The 23,293-nt window shown below is 36.9% G+C and overlaps 1 protein-coding gene across 1 annotated transcript; it reads left to right on the top strand.

The window, feature by feature from the left end:
• Positions 1–2,571: 2,571 nt before the first annotated feature.
• On the top strand, positions 2,572–22,587 carry tmem59l (transmembrane protein 59-like). The gene is made up of 8 exons (XM_052121898.1): positions 2,572–2,881; positions 4,230–4,335; positions 6,987–7,081; positions 7,190–7,342; positions 12,909–13,017; positions 13,215–13,329; positions 19,314–19,431; positions 19,989–22,587. Exons 1-8 carry the CDS (start codon positions 2,717–2,719, stop codon positions 20,145–20,147), a joined length of 1,020 nt encoding a protein of 339 aa, XP_051977858.1. The 5' UTR covers positions 2,572–2,716; the 3' UTR covers positions 20,148–22,587.
• The last annotated feature ends 706 nt before the right edge of the window (positions 22,588–23,293 follow it).

Genomic DNA, 23,293 nt, shown 5'->3' with positions numbered 1-23,293 from the left:
CTATTGTACATATTTATACTCTTTTAGAATTGTGGGATTCAGGCTTTGCAGAATGTCTTTTTGATGACTGTACTGTATATTTTAAGGTTTTTTGTTTATATTATTAAATAACATTACAATCTATTTATGAGACTGTAATGTTTAATAGTCCATTACAGAACTATTAAAGTCTGCTTTTCACTTTGAAATAATTTATCACCATAGTAACTACAAAAGGCCACATGATGATAATTATTGTTTTTCAACATCATTTTAACAATAGTTTACCTTAGTTCGAACTGAGTTAAACCAACCAGGTCTCCTAAGCAACCAAATGATCCCGGTTGCTAGGGAGGGTAGAGTCACATGAGGTAACCTCATCGTGGTCACTATAATGTGGTTCTCGCTCTCGGTGGGGCGTGTGGTGAGTTGTGCGTGGATGCTGCGGAGAATAGTGTGAAGCCTCCACACGCACTAGCTCTCCGCAGTAACACACTCAAGCCATGTGATAAGATGCGCAGATTGACAGTCTCAGATGTGGAGGCAACTGAGATTTGTACTCCTCCACCTGGATTGAGGCAAGTCACTACGCCACCACGAGAACTTAGAGCGCATTGGGAATTGGGCCTTCCAAATTGGGGAGAAAATAAAAAATAGTTTACTGTAAAAAGTATTATCTTGTTAAACATTATATACATTTTTACCGTTATTCATACAGTAAAATCACACTTTTCACTCCTAAAAACAGTACAGAATTTTACTGTAAAATTACATGTATTGTCTCATGTTGAATATATTATCATTTTTTACCATATATGTTCAGGTACCTGTACGTTAAGTTATGTACCTTTTAACCAAATAAAGTTTTTTTTTACTGTTGAAACATTATTTTACCGTAAAAATAACAGACTTTTTTTTTTACAGTGAACACACTGATGCTGCCACAATTATATTCAAGTCACAATAAACTATTCCGCTTGTAAAACATTTGTAAAATTGTAAAACCGACAGTAATACGCCTAAAACGTGTTTTAACGTAATAAAACGTAAACTTTGAACAAAAATATGATCTCCGTCAAACAAGGTTAAAAGGTTATTTTGTTTTTGAGTTTATAATATCAGAATTAACTGATATTTTGACGGACATTTTGATTACTAATATCAAATTTTAAGCTTATCAGAATATTCATTGTATTTTGTCCCATAGATTACATTCACTTAATAAGAGATTAGCATAAAAAATATAAACGTCATGGAAAAAAAGATGATGTTTGTGGACTTCTTAAACAGCTTTTCTTGAAAGTGACCTTGAATAATCTCTGCGAATATTTCAGATACATTTGAAGTTGTACTTGCGTGTTTTGAGCGCGTCAGGAAGAAGCGTTACATTGTCATCTTCTGTCGGTCGCGCACAAATCCTTTCTTCTTCACTGAAAATGAAAAGTTGCCTTGTTCACAAGAACGCTTTATAAGGGAAATCATTGCTCATTAGAAGGCATCGTTATACGGAAAGAGGATGCTCGGATTCACATTAATTCTCAAATTTAGAGAAGAGCCAATAAAGCACACGCAAACCTGAAAAGCTGGAAAAGTGGATTCTTCTGAGGCCACGCCCACGTTTTACCACACAGCCACAAGTCATTATAAGTAGTGCATCTACAGCCAATGTTTCTTTTCTCTTTTGTATACAGTGAGTTGACCGCAACCGAAAAGGATGTGCATAAACATAACCTAATAATCTCATCATGTAGTTTTTTTATTTATTTTTTTTAGTTTATTTTTTTTCATAGGCCTATGAGCTATTCCCTACATTTCATTTAACCTACCTAATTCAAAGCCATAAATTGGCCCACAGCCAAAAACACACTATTTATCCTCGTCTGTATGATTATTATGGCCTGTTTACAATTCCACACCAAATGCATCCTCAGTAATAGTTGTAATAGTAGGCTAATTGTGTAATAGCTAGTCTATAGTTAGCCTATTATATTTCATTTAAATTCTTGTTGATTCTTGCGTAGGCTATGTGTTAGACCTGAGAAAAAGACAGAATAATGATATGCTTTTATTTCAAATAGACTTTAATACTTGAAAAGGAATTTGTGCATACAAGCCTCAATTTTCAATCTTTGGAAAATGAAACTTTAGAATAGAATAGAATTCCTTTTACTGACAGCAAAGTAGTCCCTAAACTACACTTTACATTCACATTCACAATCACACCGTATCACACATTATTGGGGTCTCTCTCTCTCTCTCTCTCTCTCTCTCTCTCTCTCTCTCTCTCTCTCTCTCTCTCTCTCTCTCTCACACACACACACACACACACACACACATACACACAGTTTCAATGTTCAGGGCAGGTAAAGCTCTAATTATCTTCAAAATCTTAATTTAAACGTCGAAATATTGCAAATCATGGTAGAAATCCGACGTTTATTAGTATGTTTTATTTGCATCACAATACTATAAATAGGCATCTATATAAAGTTTAGATCCACACCTTTAAATCCAGACTTTTACTGCAATGCAACGCAAAGGACGGAGACGCGCGAGGAGAACATCTGCGCGTGCGCGATGACGTGATGGGTGACGACGCGGCGCATCAAAGGCGAGAGATCACCGAGGCTGATAGAGCCGGAGCCGAAGCAGTAGCAGCAGGGACAAGTCGAGACGCACACGCGCATGTACACTCCGAGACTAAACTTACCGAATTCCGCGAAAAAAGACAAAAAAGATGCTCCAGTTCGGCGGCAGGGCGTGCGGCGTTCCCGCGCTTGTCTCTCTGATTCTGGTGGCGTTGGCGGCGGCATCATCTGATCTATTTGACAACCAACTGGGCGATATCAATTACTGCAAAAAGCAATGCCAGATGACCATCAAAAACAAAAGCCCTGCCAAAGTAAGTGCAAAGTAGCTTATCAGACGCTTCTTCATTAAATTTGAATGGCCTGTGGAGAAAAATGCATTAAACTAAGGTTTGCATTGACTTGAGCCGCAGCCATTTGCGGATCTAAATAGCCTATAGGCTGTAAAGTCGTTTTGCAATTGGAAATCTAGAATGCAACGTGTTTGATTAAATCAAACGTTCTTTTGGATACAAACCAGTTCTGCGTCTGCCGTTTCGACACTGCGCAAAAGATGAGAGCATTATTTGGCAGCATCTCGGGCCAATTCTTAATCGATTCATGGATTTCTCCGTTCTTGGCACCGCATGGATACTGTCCGTTACTTCGTATCCACCAAGACCAGGCCGATAATTATGCTATATGTCGCATGAAATTTAACGGTCAGTATGTAGACACACATATACTGCTCATTCATTCACTGTCTGGCGGCGAAGCCTCGCGCATCTGTCATCCAGATCTGTTTAAACGAAGCGTTCTAAATTCTAAATGCGCAAAATTAATTCAATTTAGCGCAGTAACAGAATCTTCAATCTGAGCTTCATTGTTTGATGTTGGCCAATCGCTTGCAAATAGATGCCGAGCAAACACAGAACGTTACCCTAACGTTAGTGTATGGTTTTCATTTTCGGACGTCTGCACCACCTTGCATGCACCTCGGCAGGGGTGCTGTGAGCACGTCGGACGTCAATAGCGCCATACCGTTAATTCGGCTTTTTACCGTCATAAACAAGTTCTTGGAGTGGTTATGTTTCGTCACCTACTGTATTCATTTCGCTAACGCATCACAATTGAAGGGCTTCTGCAGAGGACGTAGAGCATACAGTGAAGGTGTAATAATGGCTTTAAATATCACCCAAATGCCTTGCAAACAAACATTTGGTGTTTGTGAAATTCCACTAGTAAATTACAGAATGAATTATTGAAGAACTATTGCTGATTTTGACGTTTCAGCCAACTATTAGTGCTGTTTGCCTGCAATAAAGCATACCATTTCTTTTATGTTGCATTTTTGATATTGTAAGATTAGTCCAGAATGTAACGTAAACATTACACGCAAATTATGGTCACAAAAGGGTTAGGGGATCTCTGAAACTATTCAGGTTCTAACAAACACTCTTTCCTCTGTGCAAGTTAAGTTGCATAAAAGATATTTTGATGACACCTCTAAATATTTATTAACCACAATTATCCTGGGGACGGAAACTGGTGAACATTGATTACAGTCCATTCTCAGAACGTTTGTATACAATATAACTATTGCATATAAAATGATTACTACTACTTTAAAAGATCCATTCTGTATGAAGCTACCTTGTGTATAAAGTTACCTTTTTCCTGCAGGACTCCATCATGAATGCCTGTCACCGTGGTTGCCGGCTCTACTCCATCTGCCAGTTTGTGAATGGAAATGCAGGTATCAATACCAGCAAGGAAGAATGTCAGGGAGGTAAGATCTCAGATTGCTAACTCAACATTTTTCAGCCCCACCACTTTTTTCACTATTGTCAGTTTAAGTCAATCCTCCCATGTATTACTCCGGGAACTTCAATTAACTGAGCTGATTCAATTAAAAACGTGTCTTGTCAGCATAACTTAATCCATTTGCATTGGGACAACATGAATATTTATTGTTTGTTTAACTGAAACTGGGCAGAGGATTTCTATTTCCCAGCATGCTTTGAATTAGGCTTGACAGAGAGAGTAAATGTTAAATTAAGTGTTATTTTATGTGCCTTTGTGCTGTTGTATTGTATTTGGGTTAACACTGAGTGGGGGCTTAAGCCTAGGTTGAGGACCAATACGTTTTGAGTTTTTCACTTATTGTTTTAGCCATTGAGCAATTCTGCCCTACAAAGAGTGTGGAACTGAGAAAAATGACTTTAAAGTTTTTTAGTTGTCCAGCCAAATGTATTATAGGTAGGACACTGAAAATCTGGCAATTAGATATTTTAGTAATGAAATGCATCTACATAAAAAAATCTTTAGCTCAAACTTGACTTTTAACCCCTATTTTGAAGTTACTGTACTCTGCCTTTGTATTGTCTGCAAAAAGTGTGATGTCACGCCAAGGCAAAAGGCAGTAACTTCCATATTATCAATATTTGGTTGCTGTCACCATTTACAAAATCATTATAACAACACCTGTATAAAATCTAGTGATCATTGCATTTATTTTGGATGACTTACAATTACTTATAGCCATGTACTATGGTTGTATTCTGATACGGTTGATAGGTGAAACTGAATTATATGAATAAATACAAGCATTTTTCTAATGAATAAAAATAATAATTTAATTAATAATGGAATGTGTAGATATAACAAATCATGTACAAATTTAAAATGCATGTACAAGTAAGTTAACTTGGAATCCTGTTAATTTCTTGTTGTTTCATGGTGTTCTTACCCATCATCCTCCACAACATTGCTCACAGGCAGTGAACACCAGAAAGCCCTCCTGTTTGGGGGCATAAAGACATAGATTTGGGCGTGCTCTGGTGCTGGCAGTGGTGCTGTGACTGGAGTGAGGGGAAACTCCATAAGAGCAACAAGGGTGGTGTCAGGTGTGAGGCATAACAGCTCATCAGAACCAAATGCCAGGAAACTAATATCCAGACAACTATCAAGAACGGTCCATGTTTTTCATTTGGGTGCTAGTGTATAATGTTAACAAAGCTTTCTTTTTCAGATAATGCAGTTATTTTGAACTTGTCTCGGGGGCGTTCACCATTTCAACCCAAGTTGGTCTCAGTAGTGCTTCCCACCGGCATGTATTTAGCATGCTATCATTTCCTGTCACTTGCTAGCTTATCACTAAAATTGGATACAATACCCCCAGGGAAAATAAGCTTATTATTGACATGGAGTTATTCATATAGAGGTTCCCTCTAATTGAAGTATTTAAGTTGAAATTATATGGTCATTTTAATTTAAGAAATCTCATTTCAAGCATGTGGAAGCACTGTCCATGATTAAATCAATTCAGCCAAGTAGTTATATTTTTGAGTGTATAACTCATGGAATTCATTCACTGACTTTTGTTGGAAAATAATTGCATGAGGTACGAAACATTGCTAATTTGATTGATTCTTCTGAGACTATCACAATTAAAAGTTTGTGGGTCATTCTAATTGTTATGCCCTTTAGATATTCATATACCACTATAGTTTCAGGCAGACAAAGCACTATGTCTGTTTTTAAGGATGTGTCTGGTTGAATATATTTTTTAAAATCTGGAATGTATTGCCAGAAATGGCATAGAACTGGGCTGATCCAGTTTATGAACCACAGTGTATTGAAATGGTGTGCTTGTACAAATTTTAAGAAAGTGATATATTTGTAAGTGAATTGCTTTTCAAATGCTTTCATTGCATTGGAAAGAAATATGAGCATTTGACACAAATAATGTTTTGGAATGAGGCACTGCATAGCCCAAGGCCATATATAGAGTGTGTAGACAGGTGAATGGCACTCATTTTTATCTAGAGATGTTATTGTGTGCTAGTGGCAAACAGCTGTTGAAGACTGTGGGAAGCTGCTAGGCAAGAGGGAAGCTCTTTTATTGAAAATCAATTCTGCACTTTCTGGTGCAGGAGGCTGGTGCTCAGATGTTTGTTGATATTGATGACTGCTTGACCATGGGGAGGATAAGATTGAGATGGCACTGCCAGGCAGATAGTCTCAGCATCAGAAGGCACACCCAAGGACCGTTTGCTGACTGTCTGATGTATGGTAAACACAAAACTGGAAAGTACTTTATTGATCTGAAAAGCTGTAATCTGATTGGCTGTCTTTACACAACTTCCGGGAGTAGTGGTACACTGGATTTTTTTTATTAGTACTTTAAAGTTGTTTACACGGTACTGACTCAAGATACAATTGAGAGTGATTTCCCAAAATTCATTAGATTAGCGGTGCCAAATATTTGAAAGATATTCCGTTTATTTTAAGCACTAACTAAACTTTCGTTTTCCTCTCACGTTTAAGAGGGCAGTTTTTAGCTAAGCTGCAGTATCGATCAACACCTTTTGCCATTTCGTGAAGTTCTGACTACAAAAGGCTACATGACAGGTATCATTTATATGTGTGTGTGTGCAGCATGCCAGGAGGCCTATAGTAAATTTCTGGAGCAGGAGGCCTGCAGCACAGGGTGTGCCAGCCAACCCGCTGAACCAGAGATCAAAAGGATGAAGGTATGACTCTTGGAACTTTGTTGCTGCCTTCTGATGGTCTTGTGGTATTTTGACATCTCTATCAAACATTTAAAGCTCTAAACATATTACTCTTGATTTGATTTGTAGCTTAAGGCCCTAACCAACCGCCCCAAACCCATCTCTGTGATGGATGCTGTGACCAGCTGGTGTAATGACATCGTCAGTTCTGCCCAGAGCTTCATTTCCTCCACCTGGACCTTCTACCTGCAGGCTGATGATGGGAAGGTAGTTGTGTTCCAGGTTAGTCCAACAGCATCTGTGGTATTTCTGTACAAGATAGCACAATTTACTTTTGGTCTTGGTTTCAAGATCTGGTTCAAATTAAAAGGTGAAATTAAAAGAAACCTTATTGTTCCTGGGGAGCTTGCATCAAATTGCAAGTTCAATTTCATGGAGTTTCCTGCCGTTTCTAAACCAAATATAATTATAAAAATGACATTGGAAAGGGTTGTGTAAATTATTCTAGTTTAGATAAATGTCATTGAGTTTTACATAAAGCAATTTAGACAATTAGCAATATAGAATAGCAATTTCGACAGTTATTTAAATAACGTACACTTGCATGAAAACAAAAATAGTAAATTATTTTACCTTGGAGTGGCCACAATGTTAAGGCCCCGCACACTTCATACAAAGTCGAAGAACGAATGTGTGTGATGCCATTTAATACAAAATCAGTCCAAAACAAATGTGTTTTTTAAGTTTGTTTCAATGGTTCATTACAGCTCAATGGGGCAAACTTTCAGGAAATGTTCATACTAGCTGCAAAACACCTTAATGTCATTGGTCCACGTCATCGGAAGGTGTAACCTGGAGTTCTACCTACTTTGAGGCAGACAGCTTATTCCAGTCACACTGTTCAGTCAGTTAAGATCAGTCAACATCAACACACCGGCTTGCAAAATTACTAGTGAGCTGGTGCAAATTTACCTACAGCTGTACGATAATACGCGTAGAGAAATTTGCAAAGAACATGTTAGTTCTTTTGTGTGTGTTTATTTAGTCTACAAAAAGATTCAAATCTACTCAAATACTCTTAAGTGCCTTTTCACTCATTGTTTGATATGCTGCTTTACTCGTGACATCTGCAGCGAAAGACATTCAAATATCTGCCCATAGTAAGGTGTGGCTTTTTTATCATTCTTTTGTCTGTATTCTACACATTAACACACATTTGTACTCCCATCTTTGCAGCGTTATCAGTGTCATCAAAATTGACAACATAACGTAATCGGCACATATTATGACCACGTGTAGCGTGTTGGCGCATTAGCGCAATGACCGCAAAAGGTAAACATGACAAATTACACATTATCTTGTGCATATACTGTGTATTACTTTAAATCATCATCGAGTTTTTAATATTCACTGATCTTGTGTGAATTCTACTCTTAGAATGAGGCATAAAGTCATCGATAACATGTTAATGTCATATTAGTTGACGTTTAACATATTGTCTTGCGCGTCTCTAATACTTATCTTGTCCTTCTCTAAACGCCTCACAGCAGTGTGGCGATGCTCAACTTCTTTTTGGCTCTGAGCAAAGATCAATGAAGCACTTCGCCATGAGTATGGCGGGGGATCACTTGATCATCCAATATTACTCACTTTATCTTGGTAACCCCTTTATTATTGTACACTTTCGGTTGCTGAATAATCAAATCAACAGTGAATCATGGGCGACAAATGAAAAAATCTTATATTTCTACATTGGCATCAGTAAACAAAAATGTTTGCTTTATACTAGTTGTCAGTATAAAATCCAAGGCTAGAACAGTGTATTGCCTAAGACTAGCATTTTAAGTCTGTGGCTCATTGGGGTTTGGAGATGTGGTTACAGAGTGTAGATTAAGTCAAGCACATCCATGATTTTTCTGTTTAGTTGCAACCATGACGAATGCATTTTAACAGCCATCTTGCGGCTAGCTTTGCCTGTGTTTAGTGGTCAACTGGCAGAGTTCCAACCACATGAACGATTGACTCAGGCCAGAAGAGGGGAAAAACCCAAGGTTAAGCTGTGGCATTAAGCTACCTAAAATCTAAATCAAGCATATGGAATTAAAACTTTGTTGAAATAGCAAGACATCATTTGTGGGAGGACTAATGATGGGCTTTTTGCTTCAGGCATTTAAACAGAAACCAGCTGTAGTGAGCATTTTGCAAAGATAATGCTATTTTCACAGTTATGTGGACCATTGCACAACAGAAATAGAAAAGAAAAAGGAACACGTAAAATAGAGCTCTAAAAACTTCAGAATTTGAGAGCCTCCTCCATAAATATGATTTATGTTATGATCTGTTTGATTTTCTTAAGGAAATGAACAATGAAGGGGTGTCTGATGGGAATTCTTCCACATGTGACTTCCACAGCACTGCACAAATATCATGTTGTAACGCACACACAAGACGAGACAGTCACAATGTCGGAGTAAAACTGCTTTATTAAACAAAGCAGGCAACAGTACAAAAGGGCAAATCCAGTGAAGATTAGTCAAGGGGAGCGTGAGATCGAAGCCGGGGAATCAGAGTATATCAAAGGGGCAAATCCACAGAAGAGTAGTCAAGGGGAGCGTTAGTTCGAAGCCGGGGAATCAGAGTATATGAAACGAGACGAGACAAGCGAGAGGAAAAGACAGGGGATTCTAGGGGAACACTAGAGCTGGCAAAGCGAAGGGGTAAACTAAACAATAACCAACAAGAGTGAAGCGAAAGGGCACCGTATATATAGGGGAAAACGAACAGTGCAGGTGAGACTAATAATCTAGTGATTAGAACGAGTGCGGGTGAAACTAATACTCTGATGATTGTGAGCGAGCGCGAGAGCCAGAGGGGGCGGGTGCAGGTGAAACTAATAACAGAGAACATGAACGCTGACAAGGGGACTGTGGAGTTAAATAAGGGACGAAAGTAAAACTTACAGAAGACCAAAAGGGACAAAATGGGCAAAGAAGAGGTAAGGGCAAAACGAGACAAGGTGAATGTTACACATGTTGGAAAAATCCACTCAAGAAACCAGCACAGTGAATCCGTCTCTTGACTAGCATCTGTATTAACCAATGTTACAAATTCTGTATTTTCCAGCCTGTTCAGGCCTTTGATTGATGCTTAAGACTCAAGATTGATGCAAAGATCCTCTAGCACTTCATGAGTGCTGTAGAACATATGGCATATGCTACATATGGTTTTTCACATAACATTGGGAAACAAATACGAAATAATTTCCCTACCAAACATTGGGGGACAGTCCACTGTTTATTTTCTTGTTTTGATACAATGCAGATATTTTGGTGAGTCACTTACTGATTTCATTTCTATTCTGTATATTCATTTCAGAAAGGTCATTTGTACACTATTGGAGACAATGTCCCTTCCAAACATTGTGGGGGCATGTTAAAAACATTGGGGGACAGTCTAATGTTTATTTTCTTGCTTTAATAGAATGCAGATATTTGGATGAATCAGATATTGATTTCATTTACTGTATATTCTATATATTCATTTTCAGGACAGTTGCATTTGTCCACTATTAAAGACAATGTCCCTTCCAAACATTGGGGGACACGTTGCAAAAATTTATAGAAAGTCCAATGTTTATTTCTTTTGTCAATTGGGCTAATCAGCCGAGGATAGGGATAAGTGCCTCGGAACGTGGCAGTTCAGGAGAGAGATACACACATGGAAGCAGCATGTAGCTCTCTCTCTCCCAAACTGCCACGTTCCGCTGCACTTAATCCTCTCCTCGGTTGATTAGCCCAATTGGGGTCCAGGCGTGCATAGTCACGCCCTTCTCCTCATCGCATCTTGATTTGATAGAATACAGCTATTTGGGGGAATCTGGTACTGATTACATGAATATTTTGTATATTAACTTCAGAACTGTTCCATTTGTCGACTGTTAGGGACAATGTCCCTTTCAAACATTGGAGGACAAGTTACAAACATTGGGCGAAAGTCTAATGTTTATTTTCTTGCTTTGATGAAGTGCATTTACTGTATTTGTGTGAATTGGTTATTGATTTTATTTATGGTGGATTTTTGTTTGTAAGGAGGTCTGCCATCTTGATTCAATTCTGGACGAGTTTAATGTGCACGACCAAATACACAAAAGATGGGCTCGGAGAAAGCAACCAAACAATTAAGGGAAATAGGATTGTTTACTATTAAGTCAATAATATCTGCCTTGTCGTCTTTGCAGTCTCATAAGCAGCATCGATCACATTTGGCGAGTTCTGCGCTAATGCATGACAGATGCACATCAGGCTGCTTTCACTAATGGCAAGATTCCATCAGTCTGCGGACATCTGGATTCAATACACGTGACAGCATCCCTCTCAATTAACGTGACTTTAAGACTTGAGCTTTTTGCAGGACCAAACTGACAATTTTATGTTGAATTACATGCTATGCCATGCTGTGACTTCATGTTTTCCCATGTCTATCCCGTTAATCTTTGGAAAGATTGTACATACCAGGAAATTATACATTCACTATGTACATATAATGAACAATCACCAATGTAGAGGAAAAACATGAAAATTGGGTTCATTGTAAAGGATGGTATACCGTGACCAACCTTCTCCAACCTCTCTTAAATGGAAGTTCATATGAGCCTCCTTGTTTTAGAAGAATACAGAGTAAGGCAGCAAAATCCCTCTTTAATCTCAAGGGGGGAAATGTAGAAACATTTAAAAAAAACATGTACTAATTTGCACATAAAGGAGAGGAGGAAAGAGACACATTCTGCCTTAGATTGAGGCAGATATCAAATCATGTCCTTTTGAATCCTATTTGAAAGTGGCCTCTTAAAAGCTCTTAAGTCAAGTAGTCCCTTTATACTTGTCAGAGTTGGCTTCAGGTGCTCTGTTTGACCATCTCACTTGGACCAGCATGGCTTAGGCAGCAATGTAACTGTTCCTGTTTTGTTTTTTGACCTGAAAGGAGCTGACTGTGTTTAAAGAATAATTTAAAGCAACAAAACATTTAGACACTTCTGATATTACTATCCTTCCCCTCTCTATATTTAGTCTTATGCTTATACAAAATTGTAGGTGGAAATGCTTGAGTTGAAATTCTAAACAAAGGTCAAAGCAGATCAAATTCTAAACAAAGGTATACAACAAAGGTTGTATACTTTTAGTCAAAGTACCTTATTCATAAAATGCAATCAGATCACATTTCTGCGTAAATTGTCTGTAAACCGCTTCTTGCACGAATGGATACATAAATGGTTTATTAATATAAATGGAAATTTGTTGTACTTGTGTTTAATGAATAAGGCACACTGAATTGAAGTGAATAGTTTATTGCATCGTAATTGTTAAAGAGTGGACAGTCACTCTCGCCATATTGCTTGTTGTTTTTTTCTTTAAAATTCAGCCATTTTTTGCAGACCCCCTGATAGACCTCCAGGGGTCTGCAGAACCCAGTTTTAGAAATGCTGCCTAAATTGTTCTACAGGGTGTATATCTTGATGATGCTGTCAGGTATTACTTAAGTCAATGATTGCTCTTGGGAATCTGTTTTTGCTTCCTGTGAAATTGGTGTGAGCAGGAGCTGCTTTAGCACTTTAGTGTCCTCCATGTCATCAAGTTTAACTGTGCTTTTCATCTCATTTGTTTGGGAGAATTGCAGCATTTTTGTCAATCTGTAAATACAATTTCTGCCAGACTTTTCCACTCTGTGCATGATGGCATTGAAAACTTCACATAACTAAATGCTCAGCCATTCCATTCAGAAGCCTGTTTGCTGTGTAAATTGCATAATACCAATTCCTGCTCTTGACATTGTGTTTGTTGATTTTTCACAGAGTCAGCCAGAGATTGAGTACTCCTTGCCTGAGTTACAAGCCCCACGCTCCAATGTGGCTGACAAGCCCTGGCCCCAAGTCAACTCCCACACACAGCGGCCACATACGGGTAAGTGTTACCACATTCACCCTAGATGGCTGTTGACAGCTCTTTCATTTTTCCTCTAAAAACTCATTTTGGTGGAGTGGTGGACCAGGGCTTGAGCTTTGACTTTCATTGGCGACATATCCGGCACAGCGTCCGGATCTGGAGGGTCATAAAATCAATGGCCTCATGCTGAAAGTGCTGCCTCTGCATCCTTGCAGGTGGGCGCTCACATGGAGAAAGAAATGCAGAAAAACCTGGGGTGAAAGGAAAGCATGTCAGCCAACATGCCGAGGAACCAACTGCTGAGCACGACTTTCTGGGGTGCATGTCAAGGTGAGACAGGCTGAGATTGGATGAATGCAGGTGTGTGCTGTTTTTTGTTTTGGTTTTTTTGAATGAATGCAGAGGCCTGAACAAACTCAGGGTTTCAGGTTGACAAATTCAAACCAATCCAATCAGGTTTAACTGATGCCTTAACTTTCTTTCCACTTTATTTGAAATAAAATATAACATGTAAATTATTGAATTACACATGTTGTTTATCATATATGTTGTGAATGGTTATTCAAAATAACATTGTGTTTTTTTTTTCTTGATGTACGATTTGTATATTGTCTTTAGTAAAACAAAAATGCAAAAAAAAGTCATATTAAAGTTTACTATTGATTCATTAAAAGTGAGCACTTGGAATACTTTATGCAGTATGCAATAATAAGATGTATTTGTTCTTTTTATAAAAGACGTATTTTGTGTACTGCTTATATTGCTTATTGCCTATATTATTATAACTTCAAGTTAAATACTATATGTTCATCTGGAGTCCATGAAAGAAAGAAGGGGTTTAGGTGGCGTTCACCCATTTCTTTTAATATTTTAAAAAATAGGCCTCATAGGTATCTTATTAACCCATCTTACTGGCTGTTTTATAGATTGCCTAATATAGTATGTTTATATTTTCAAATACATTTTTTGATATGACAAAAGAGGGTACATGAAAGGCTATTACATTTTAAATAAAATACAACTCTATCTGCTGAAAATCTACATTTAGATTCTCAAATAATTTATCATGAAAAGTCAATTTAGTGGATTTCTCAGATTTTATTTGAAAAGTGTGCTTTAAGAGACACGGGGCAGTGACTTGATTTTACTCACAGCTGATTGGTTCACCATCTGTTATCCAGAACGAAACCTGCTACGGAGCAGGTTAGGCTTGTTGCGTAAATTACTATGGAGATGAACACCGCTAAAAGCCGACCAGCTTTCATGGTGTCTTAAACCTGGGATTGAGGCAAACTAATCTCAAATTTACCTTACGTCTCAGGTGTTTTTTGTTTGTTTATTTTTAATTAAATATTCATTTAATTAAAAATAAAGGTGTTTTTATTTGTATTGTTTTTTGGTTAAATGTAAGTGTTTTTTATTGGATAATGCAGGTGTTTTGTTTGTTTTTATTGGTTGAATGCAGGTGTTGTATGTAATTGTATGAATGCAGGTGTTGTTTGTTATTTACTGGATGAATGCAGGTGTTGTTTGTTTTGTTATTTATTGTAGGAATGCAGATGTTTGTTTAGTTTTTTTATTGGAGGAATGCAGGCGTTTGTTTAGTTTTTTTTATTGGAGGAATGCAGGTGTTGTTTGTTTAGTTTTTTATTGGAGGAATGCAGGTGTTGTTTGTTTAGTTAGTACATTATGCAGGAATGGAGGTGTTTGTTTAGTTTTTTTATTGGAGGAATGCAGGTGTTGTTTGTTTAGTTTTTTATTGGAGGAATGCAGGTGTTGTTTGTTTAGTTTTTTATTGGAGGAATGCAGGTGTTGTTTGTTTAGTTTTTTATTGGAGGAATGCAGGTGTTGTTTGTTTAGTTTTTTATTGGAGGAATGCAGGTGTTGTTTGTTTAGTTTTTTATTGGAGGAATGCAGGTGTTTGTTTAGTTTTTTTATTGGAGGAATGCAGGTGTTTGTTTAGTTTTTTATTGGAGGAATGCAGGTGTTGTTTGTTTAGTTTTTTATTGGAGGAATGCAGGTGTTGTTTGTTTAGTTTTTTATTGGAGGAATGCAGGTGTTGTTTGTTTAGTTTTTTATTGGAGGAATGCAGGCGTTTGTTTAGTTTTTTTATTGGAGGAATGCAGGTGTTTGTTTAGTTAGTACATTATGCAGGAATGGAGGTGTTTGTTTAGTTTTTTATTGGAGGAATGCAGGTGTTGTTTGTTTAGTTTTTTATTGGAGGAATGCAGGTGTTGTTTGTTTAGTTTTTTATTGGAGGAATGCAGGCGTTTGTTTAGTTTTTTTATTGGAGGAATGCAGGTGTTTGTTTAGTTTTTTATTGGAGGAATGCAGGTGTTTGTTTAGTTTTTTATTGGAGGAATGCAGGTGTTGTTTGTTTAGTTTTTTATTGGAGGAATGCAGGTGTTGTTTGTTTAGTTTTTTATTGGAGGAATGCAGGTGTTTGTTTAGTTTTTTATTGGAGGAATGCAGGTGTTGTTTGTTTAGTTTTTTTATTGGAGGAATGCAGGTGTTGTTTGTTTAGTTTTTTATTGGAGGAATGCAGGTGTTGTTTGTTTAGTTTTTTATTGGAGGAATGCAGGTGTTGTTTGTTTAGTTTTTTATTGGAGGAATGCAGGTGTTGTTTGTTTAGTTTTTTTATTGGAGGAATGCAGGTGTTGTTTGTTTAGTTTTTTTATTGGAGGAATGCAGGTGTTTGTTTAGTTTTTTATTGGAGGAATGCAGGTGTTGTTTGTTTAGTTTTTTTTAATGGAGGAATGCAGGTGTTGTTTGTTTAGTTTTTTATTGGAGGAATGCAGGTGTTGTTTGTTTAGTTTTTTTTATTGGAGGAATGCAGGTGTTGTTTGTTTAGTTTTTTATTGGAGGAATGCAGGTGTTGTTTGTTTAGTTTTTTATTGGAGGAATGCAGGTGTTGTTTGTTTAGTTTTTTATTGGAGGAATGCAGGTGTTGTTTGTTTAGTTTTTTATTGGAGGAATGCAGGTGTTGTTTGTTTAGTTTTTTATTGGAGGAATGCAGGTGTTGTTTGTTTAGTTTTTTATTGGAGGAATGCAGGTGTTGTTTGTTTAGTTTTTTATTGGAGGAATGCAGGTGTTTGTTTAGTTTTTTATTGGAGGAATGCAGGTGTTTTTAGTTTTTTATTGGAGGAATGCAGGTGTTTGTTTAGTTTTTTTATTGGAGGAATGGAGGTGTTTTTAGTTTTTTTATTGGAGGAATGCAGGTGTTTGTTTAGTTTTTTATTGGAGGAATGCAGGTGTTTGTTTAGTTTTTTATTGGAGGAATGGAGGTGTTTGTTTAGTTTTTTATTGGAGGAATGCAGGTGTTTGTTTAGTTTTTTATTGGAGGAATGCAGGTGTTGTTTGTTTAGTTTTTTTATTGGAGGAATGCAGGTGTTTGTTTGTTTAGTTTTTTTATTGGAGGAATGCAGGTGTTTGTTTAGTTTTTTTATTGGAGGAATGGAGGTGTTTGTTTAGTTTTTTATTGGAGGAATGCAGGTGTTTTTAGTTTTTTTATTGGAGGAATGCAGGTGTTGTTTGTTTAGTTTTTTTATTGGAGGAATGCAGGTGTTGTTTGTTTAGTTTTTTTATTGGAGGAATGCAGGTGTTTGTTTAGTTTTTTATTGGAGGAATGCAGGTGTTTTTAGTTTTTTATTGGAGGAATGGAGGTGTTTGTTTAGTTTTTTATTGGAGGAATGCAGGTGTTTTTAGTTTTTTTATTGGAGGAATGCAGGTGTTGTTTGTTTAGTTTTTTTATTGGAGGAATGCAGGTGTTGTTTGTTTAGTTTTTTTATTGGAGGAATGCAGGTGTTGTTTGTTTAGTTTTTTTATTGGAGGAATGCAGGTGTTTTTAGTTTTTTTATTGGAGGAATGCAGGTGTTGTTTGTTTAGTTTTTTTATTGGAGGAATGCAGGTGTTGTTTGTTTAGTTTTTTTATTGGAGGAATGCAGGTGTTTGTTTAGTTTTTTATTGGAGGAATGTAGGTGTTTTTAGTTTTTTATTGGAGGAATGCAGGTGTTTGTTTAGTTTTTTTATTGGAGGAATGGAGGTGTTTGTTTAGTTTTTTATTGGAGGAATGCAGGTGTTTGTTTAGTTTTTTATTGGAGGAATGCAGGTGTTTTTAGTTTTTTATTGGAGGAATGCAGGTGTTTTTAGTTTTTTTATTGGAGGAATGGAGGTGTTTGTTTAGTTTTTTATTGGAGGAATGCAGGTGTTTGTTTAGTTTTTTTATTGGAGGAATGGAGGTGTTTGTTTAGTTTTTTATTGGAGGAATGCAGGTGTTTGTTTAGTTTTTTTATTGGAGGAATGCAGGTGTTTGTTTAGTTTTTTATTGGAGGAATGCAGGTGTTTGTTTAGTTTTTTATTGGAGGAATGCAGGTGTTTTTAGTTTTTTATTGGAGGAATGCAGGTGTTTTTAGTTTTTTATTGGAGGAATGGAGGTGTTTTTAGTTTTTTATTGGAGGAATGGAGGTGTTTGTTTAGTTTTTTATTGGAGGAATGCAGGTGTTTGTTTAGTTTTTTATTGGAGGAATGCAGGTGTTTGTTTAGTTTTTTATTGGAGGAATGCAGGTGTTTGTTTAGTTTTTTATTGGAGGAATGCAGGTGTTTTTAGTTTTTTATTGGAGGAATGCAGGTGTTTTTAGTTTTTTTATTGGAGGAATGGAGGTGTTTGTTTAGTTTTTTATTGGAGGAATGCAGGTGTTTGTTTAGTTTTTTTATTGGAGGAATGCAGGTGTTGTTTGTTTAGTTTTTTATTGGAGGAATGCAGGTGTTTGTTTAGTTTTTTTATTGGAGGAATGCAGGTGTTGTTTGTTTAGTTTTTTATTGGAGGAATGCAGGTGTTTGTTTAGTTTTTTTATTGGAGGAATGGAGGTGTTTGTTTAGTTTTTTATTGGAGGAATGCAGGTGTTTGTTTAGTTTTTTTATTGGAGGAATGCAGGTGTTTGTTTAGTTTTTTTATTGGAGGAATGCAGGTGTTGTTTGTTTAGTTTTTTATTGGAGGAATGCAGGTGTTTGTTTAGTTTTTTATTGGAGGAATGCAGGTGTTTGTTTAGTTTTTTATTGGAGGAATGCAGGTGTTTGTTTAGTTTTTTTATTGGAGGAATGGAGGTGTTTGTTTAGTTTTTTATTGGAGGAATGCAGGTGTTTGTTTAGTTTTTTATTGGAGGAATGCAGGTGTTTGTTTAGTTTTTTATTGGAGGAATGCAGGTGTTTGTTTAGTTTTTTATTGGAGGAATGCAGGTGTTTTTAGTTTTTTTATTGGAGGAATGCAGGTGTTTGTTTAGTTTTTTTATTGGAGGAATGCAGGCGTTTGTTTAGTTTTTTTATTGGAGGAATGCAGGTGTTGTTTGTTTAGTTTTTTTATTGGAGGAATGCAGGCGTTTGTTTAGTTTTTTATTGGAGGAATGCAGGTGTTGTTTGTTTAGTTTTTTTATTGGAGGAATGCAGGTGTTGTTTGTTTAGTTTTTTATTGGAGGAATGCAGGTGTTTTTAGTTTTTTTATTGGAGGAATGCAGGTGTTTGTTTAGTTTTTTTATTGGAGGAATGCAGGTGTTTGTTTAGTTTTTTTATTGGAGGAATGCAGGTGTTTGTTTAGTTTTTTATTGGAGGAATGCAGGTGTTGTTTGTTTAGTTTTTTATTGGAGGAATGCAGGCGTTTGTTTTGTTTTTTTATTGGAGGAATGCAGGCGTTTGTTTAGTTTTTTTATTGGAGGAATGCAGGTGTTGTTTGTTTAGTTTTTTTATTGGAGGAATGCAGGTGTTTGTTTAGTTTTTTTATTGTAGGAATGCAGATGTTTGTTTAGTTTTTTTATTGGAGGAATGGAGGTGTTTGTTTAGTTTTTTTATTGGAGGAATGCAGGTGTTTTTAGTTTTTTTATTGGAGGAATGCAGGTGTTTGTTTAGTTTTTTTATTGGAGGAATGCAGGTGTTTGTTTAGTTTTTTTATTGGAGGAATGGAGGTGTTTGTTTAGTTTTTTTATTGGAGGAATGCAGGCGTTTGTTTTGTTTTTTATTGGAGGAATTCAGGTGTTATTTCTTTTGTTTGTTTCATTTTTTTTAATCTGCTATATTAAAATTTCTAATAGTAATTTGCTGAGAATTCCTGTTATTTCTACAATGTCATTGCTTATCAAAAACTTGCATGATGCTGACACACCGATAGGTGTTAGTACAAAGACCACTGTCAAATCGACCTGCGAAATGTGGAAAAAATTACCTTAAATCTAACTTAATCTGTGCTTTTTAAATGGATTATAAAGACTCAATGTCTTAATAGATTTACACATTTATGTAAAACTTAAATCTATGTCTCTCCCTAGGCGCTCAGGACTGCCACGTTGGATTTTAGCAGCATGTCTTTTCCTGTCTATCATGGTCATGTTGTGGCTGAGCTGTGCCAGTCTTGTCACAGCACCTGAGCAGCAGGTCAAGACTCAGGTACACAATTATTTATCAGACACACACCAGCAATTGTGATACAACCAGACAACATGTTAGTAAGAGGAAAAACTAATTTAAAGTCTTTCAGCCTACTCAACAGTTTACTTATTTAAGCTTTTAAGCAATTAACTTAAAGGAACCTTAAAGGAATAGTTCACACAAAATTTTTTATTATTATTAGATAGCTTTGTGTAATTTGAGGGCTACGATGTAGTGTAAGATTTTCGGTGAAAAATGACTTAAAATTTCTCTCTGTTCTTCACACTAAACTATTATAAGGCTTTAGATTACTAGTATGGCACTAGTTGTTTGGCCCTCATCTAATTGTTTGGCATTTTTGTAACTTAACCCCCAGTCCCCATTAACTTTCATTCTGTGGAAAAGAGCAGCTAGAACATTCTTCTAAGGTTTTATTTTTGTGTTCTACAGAAGAAGAAAAAAATTAGACTACAGTTGCAACTTTGGAATGATGTGAAAATTATGACAATTTTTGGGTGAACGAGTCCTGCCACTGGCAATATGTTGAATGTTTACAATGGATGTTGTTTTTACAGCTAAGCATCAATGGAGATAAAGACTTCTTGGATGACACCCAGAAGGTCAACCCCTACCTTTTGACGCCAGTGATCGCTATGACAATTGGGCAATCTGAGGAGAGCAAGGAGGCGGGGCCACTCCCGGTCAAAGTTGACCTCAGCAAAACATCACTTTAAAAGCACTGAGGAGGTGGATAATTTTTATGAATAGGGTTTAACTCGTCTCCAGAGCCATTTCTCTCAAATTTAAGGGGAAGTCGCATCATTTTTCTAAATAAAAAAATACATGACGTAATTTATTATTATTGGCTACGAAGTACGTCCTGTCTCAATCCTAGTCACCGCAATACGCAAACCTTGTGGATTCGTAGTTTAGGTGCTTGTTCACATAATGTACTAACTTAAGCATTTCAGCTATAATCTATACATTGAAAACACTAATGTTTGAGCTCATTAAACAATTAAGCAGCAAGTGTCTTATTGCTATTGTGATTCATTCTTATTGATTTCTTGAAATACGCATTGTATAAACACTTTGGGCTCTGACTGTAGATAAAGCCACTTACAGTATATAAACCTCGAAAAAAAAGAGTAGGATTATTTGTCAAGGTTTGGAAGCTTCGTCCAGCATTTTAAATTAAGACACATACTGCAACAGAATTAACGATGAATAAGTGCTCCTCCCCGTTAATTAGTGTCTCACAAAGGCTGAAAAATGTGCTTTGAAGGTGATGTGTTGGAGAGAGTTCAACTTCATTGCGCACTTAAATTCTCGCTTTGATCTTCGATGGCCTGAAAGGAGCAATGGAAATATCAAAGGCAAGCAATCAGCAGCAGATCTTGTTTTGTAACAGATGCTTGATGGCATTTACAAAATATTCACATGAGTGTAAATATGTCCTTTTGAACTGATGTCATCAACCTGACAAGGACTCTTAGGGGGCTTTCACACTTGGTTCGATTGCCTGTTCCGAACCCGAGTTCGATTGCTCCCCCCTGCCCCCGATGGACTGTGTTCACATTATATATTTGTATCCGAACCGCGGTACGCTTGCGTCATCAAGCTGCAGCTGGTGCGTAATCGTGTTGCTTGATAACCGCAAAATGAAAAGGCGTCAAAATTCAATGAATAGACTTGCTCGGTTCACATTTGTTCTTCTTTTTTTTAACCTTTGGTTTTGTTTTCAACATCAAGATACAGAAACACACTTGTGTCTGTCTGCCGCAAAAAAAATACTGAAATCGTTCAAAAGACAGCGGGCTGTCCGCCGAAGACAATTTTTGCGAAGGCAAGCAGAAATCATCTCTCTGCTTGCAGTGCGTGTGCGTCAATCCCGCTTTCGTCAAGGTAAGTGTATACACACACACCGCATCGAAAGTAAACCCTTTCCGCTCATTTTGAAAGTGACGCGTGTGAGACTGACGACCACATTATACGTCATCAATAGCGGTTCACTTCCGCGGTTTGGTTCGATTGCGTTCATATCAGCAGCGATATGATATGGAGTTCATACTGGAGTTCACATGAACCGTACCCCAGACCACCTTTTTAAGGGGACCCGAGTACGGTTCGCGGGTGCGCACCCGAGTTCGGAAGACAGCGTTCACATCATCCAAACGAACCGAACTCTGACGTCATTCGAACCGGGGTGCGCACCAAAAGTGCTAGTGTGAAAGCCCCCTTAATTACTTTTAAAAACAGTGAATGCTGGTAGTTTAAATGGTTAAATAAATAATTAGTTTTTGAAGATTTTGGGATGTTTTATACGCAGACAAGAATAAATTAATTTTAATTTGCCTAACCACACTTCCTATATCTAAGTTAAGGAAACATGGTGTGTATTTATTTATATATTTATTAATTTCTCTATTCATTAAAAGCTTAGAGTAACACATCATATAGCAAGTGTAGCGTTTCATCTCGTTTAGTTAGCTCTTCGATTTTATTGCTTGACTGTAAAATTGATGGCCATTATAAAGAGAAAAAAAACGTTGTAAATGGTTGTGTTATTCCAATGCCTGATTCTCCATCTATGCCCGCTTACAGACATTGTTTCATTCTGTTGGGAAAAGGTAATCCAAAGGTTGTTGGGGTGGAGTTAGGGGCGGGTTCTGGATAATGGTGGTTCCCCTCTGCCTAGCGCCAGACTTTGACAAATATATCTAGTGTGACCAGACTGTTGAATTGAGGTGCATTCATAGCACTATTTGTCTTGTGCAGCTATTTTACCTTATTTAAACTCATCCAGAGTGCATGCTATTAAGCTAAGAGATACTGAATAAATCGCCCCATCTCTTTTTGGACGCAAACTGCTCTATGCTCATGATATTTGTGTTTTTGCTTAATGTTAAGTAGGCATTGTAATTATGACAATATATTATTAAGAAAAGGTGAGGTATACCTTAAGCCATTTATATATCGACTGGTTCTAAGCCACATCTTTACTGTATTAAATACAATGATATCGGGTTTTTCTTTTTTTTAACAGTTTGCCATAAAGTAATCCATAATATCGGATGAATAAAGTGTTTTCATGTTGTAAATAATCTGGTGTTGATTCAGTTTCTGTTCAAGCATATATGGAAGAACTTTAGTTATACAATAAAAGTAATAGCTTACCCAAAATTGGTCATTCTCTCATTTACCTTTTACAACCAATACAAGTCAATGAGGTTCAGCACTTTCAAGCTCCAAAAAAGCATAAAGGTGTTGGACCCAGTTCTTACTTTCTTTGTAAATGTTGAGCGAGATATCATTTTTAGGTGAACTACTCTTTTAAAGTGAATCTATCCACCTTTTTCCAGAAAGCGGAAGTGTTCCATGATTCGCCTGTTTTCAATTTTCAGTCTCAAGTGTTTTCACTCGAATCGGCGTATATTCTTAGCAGGTAATGTGATGTTTAAAGTATTACATTTGATAAATTGTCAAAAAACGTGACAAAACATATGTGCCGAGACTTTAGTCAAATTGTGTTATTGACAATACCTCACCTGAATGGGTAGATAGCATGAAGCGATGGTACAAGTTTAGTTACGTTAATCTCTGCTGGGAAATCCATCTTAATTGGTCCAATTAATCTATTAGCTAGTACAAGATGGGAGACCAGCTACCAGCTGGTTAAACTAGCTCAAGATGGTCAAGTTGTTTTTTGGAACACGATAGCTGGTCAAACAGCTAAGGACCAGCTCATGAATGGCTTGGACCATCTACTATGTTCCAAAAATGTAAAAAAAAAAAAAATTAAAATTCTCTACTTTTCTCACCCTCATGCCATCCCAGATGTGTATGACTTTCATCTGCTGAACACAAACAAAGATTTCTA

This window comes from Xyrauchen texanus, chromosome 48, assembly GCF_025860055.1.
Source record: "Xyrauchen texanus isolate HMW12.3.18 chromosome 48, RBS_HiC_50CHRs, whole genome shotgun sequence".
In the NCBI taxonomy this organism is placed as follows: Eukaryota; Metazoa; Chordata; class Actinopteri; order Cypriniformes; family Catostomidae; genus Xyrauchen; species Xyrauchen texanus.
The sequence above is the reverse complement of the archived record's forward strand: the minus strand, read 5'-3'. Positions and strand labels throughout refer to the sequence as shown.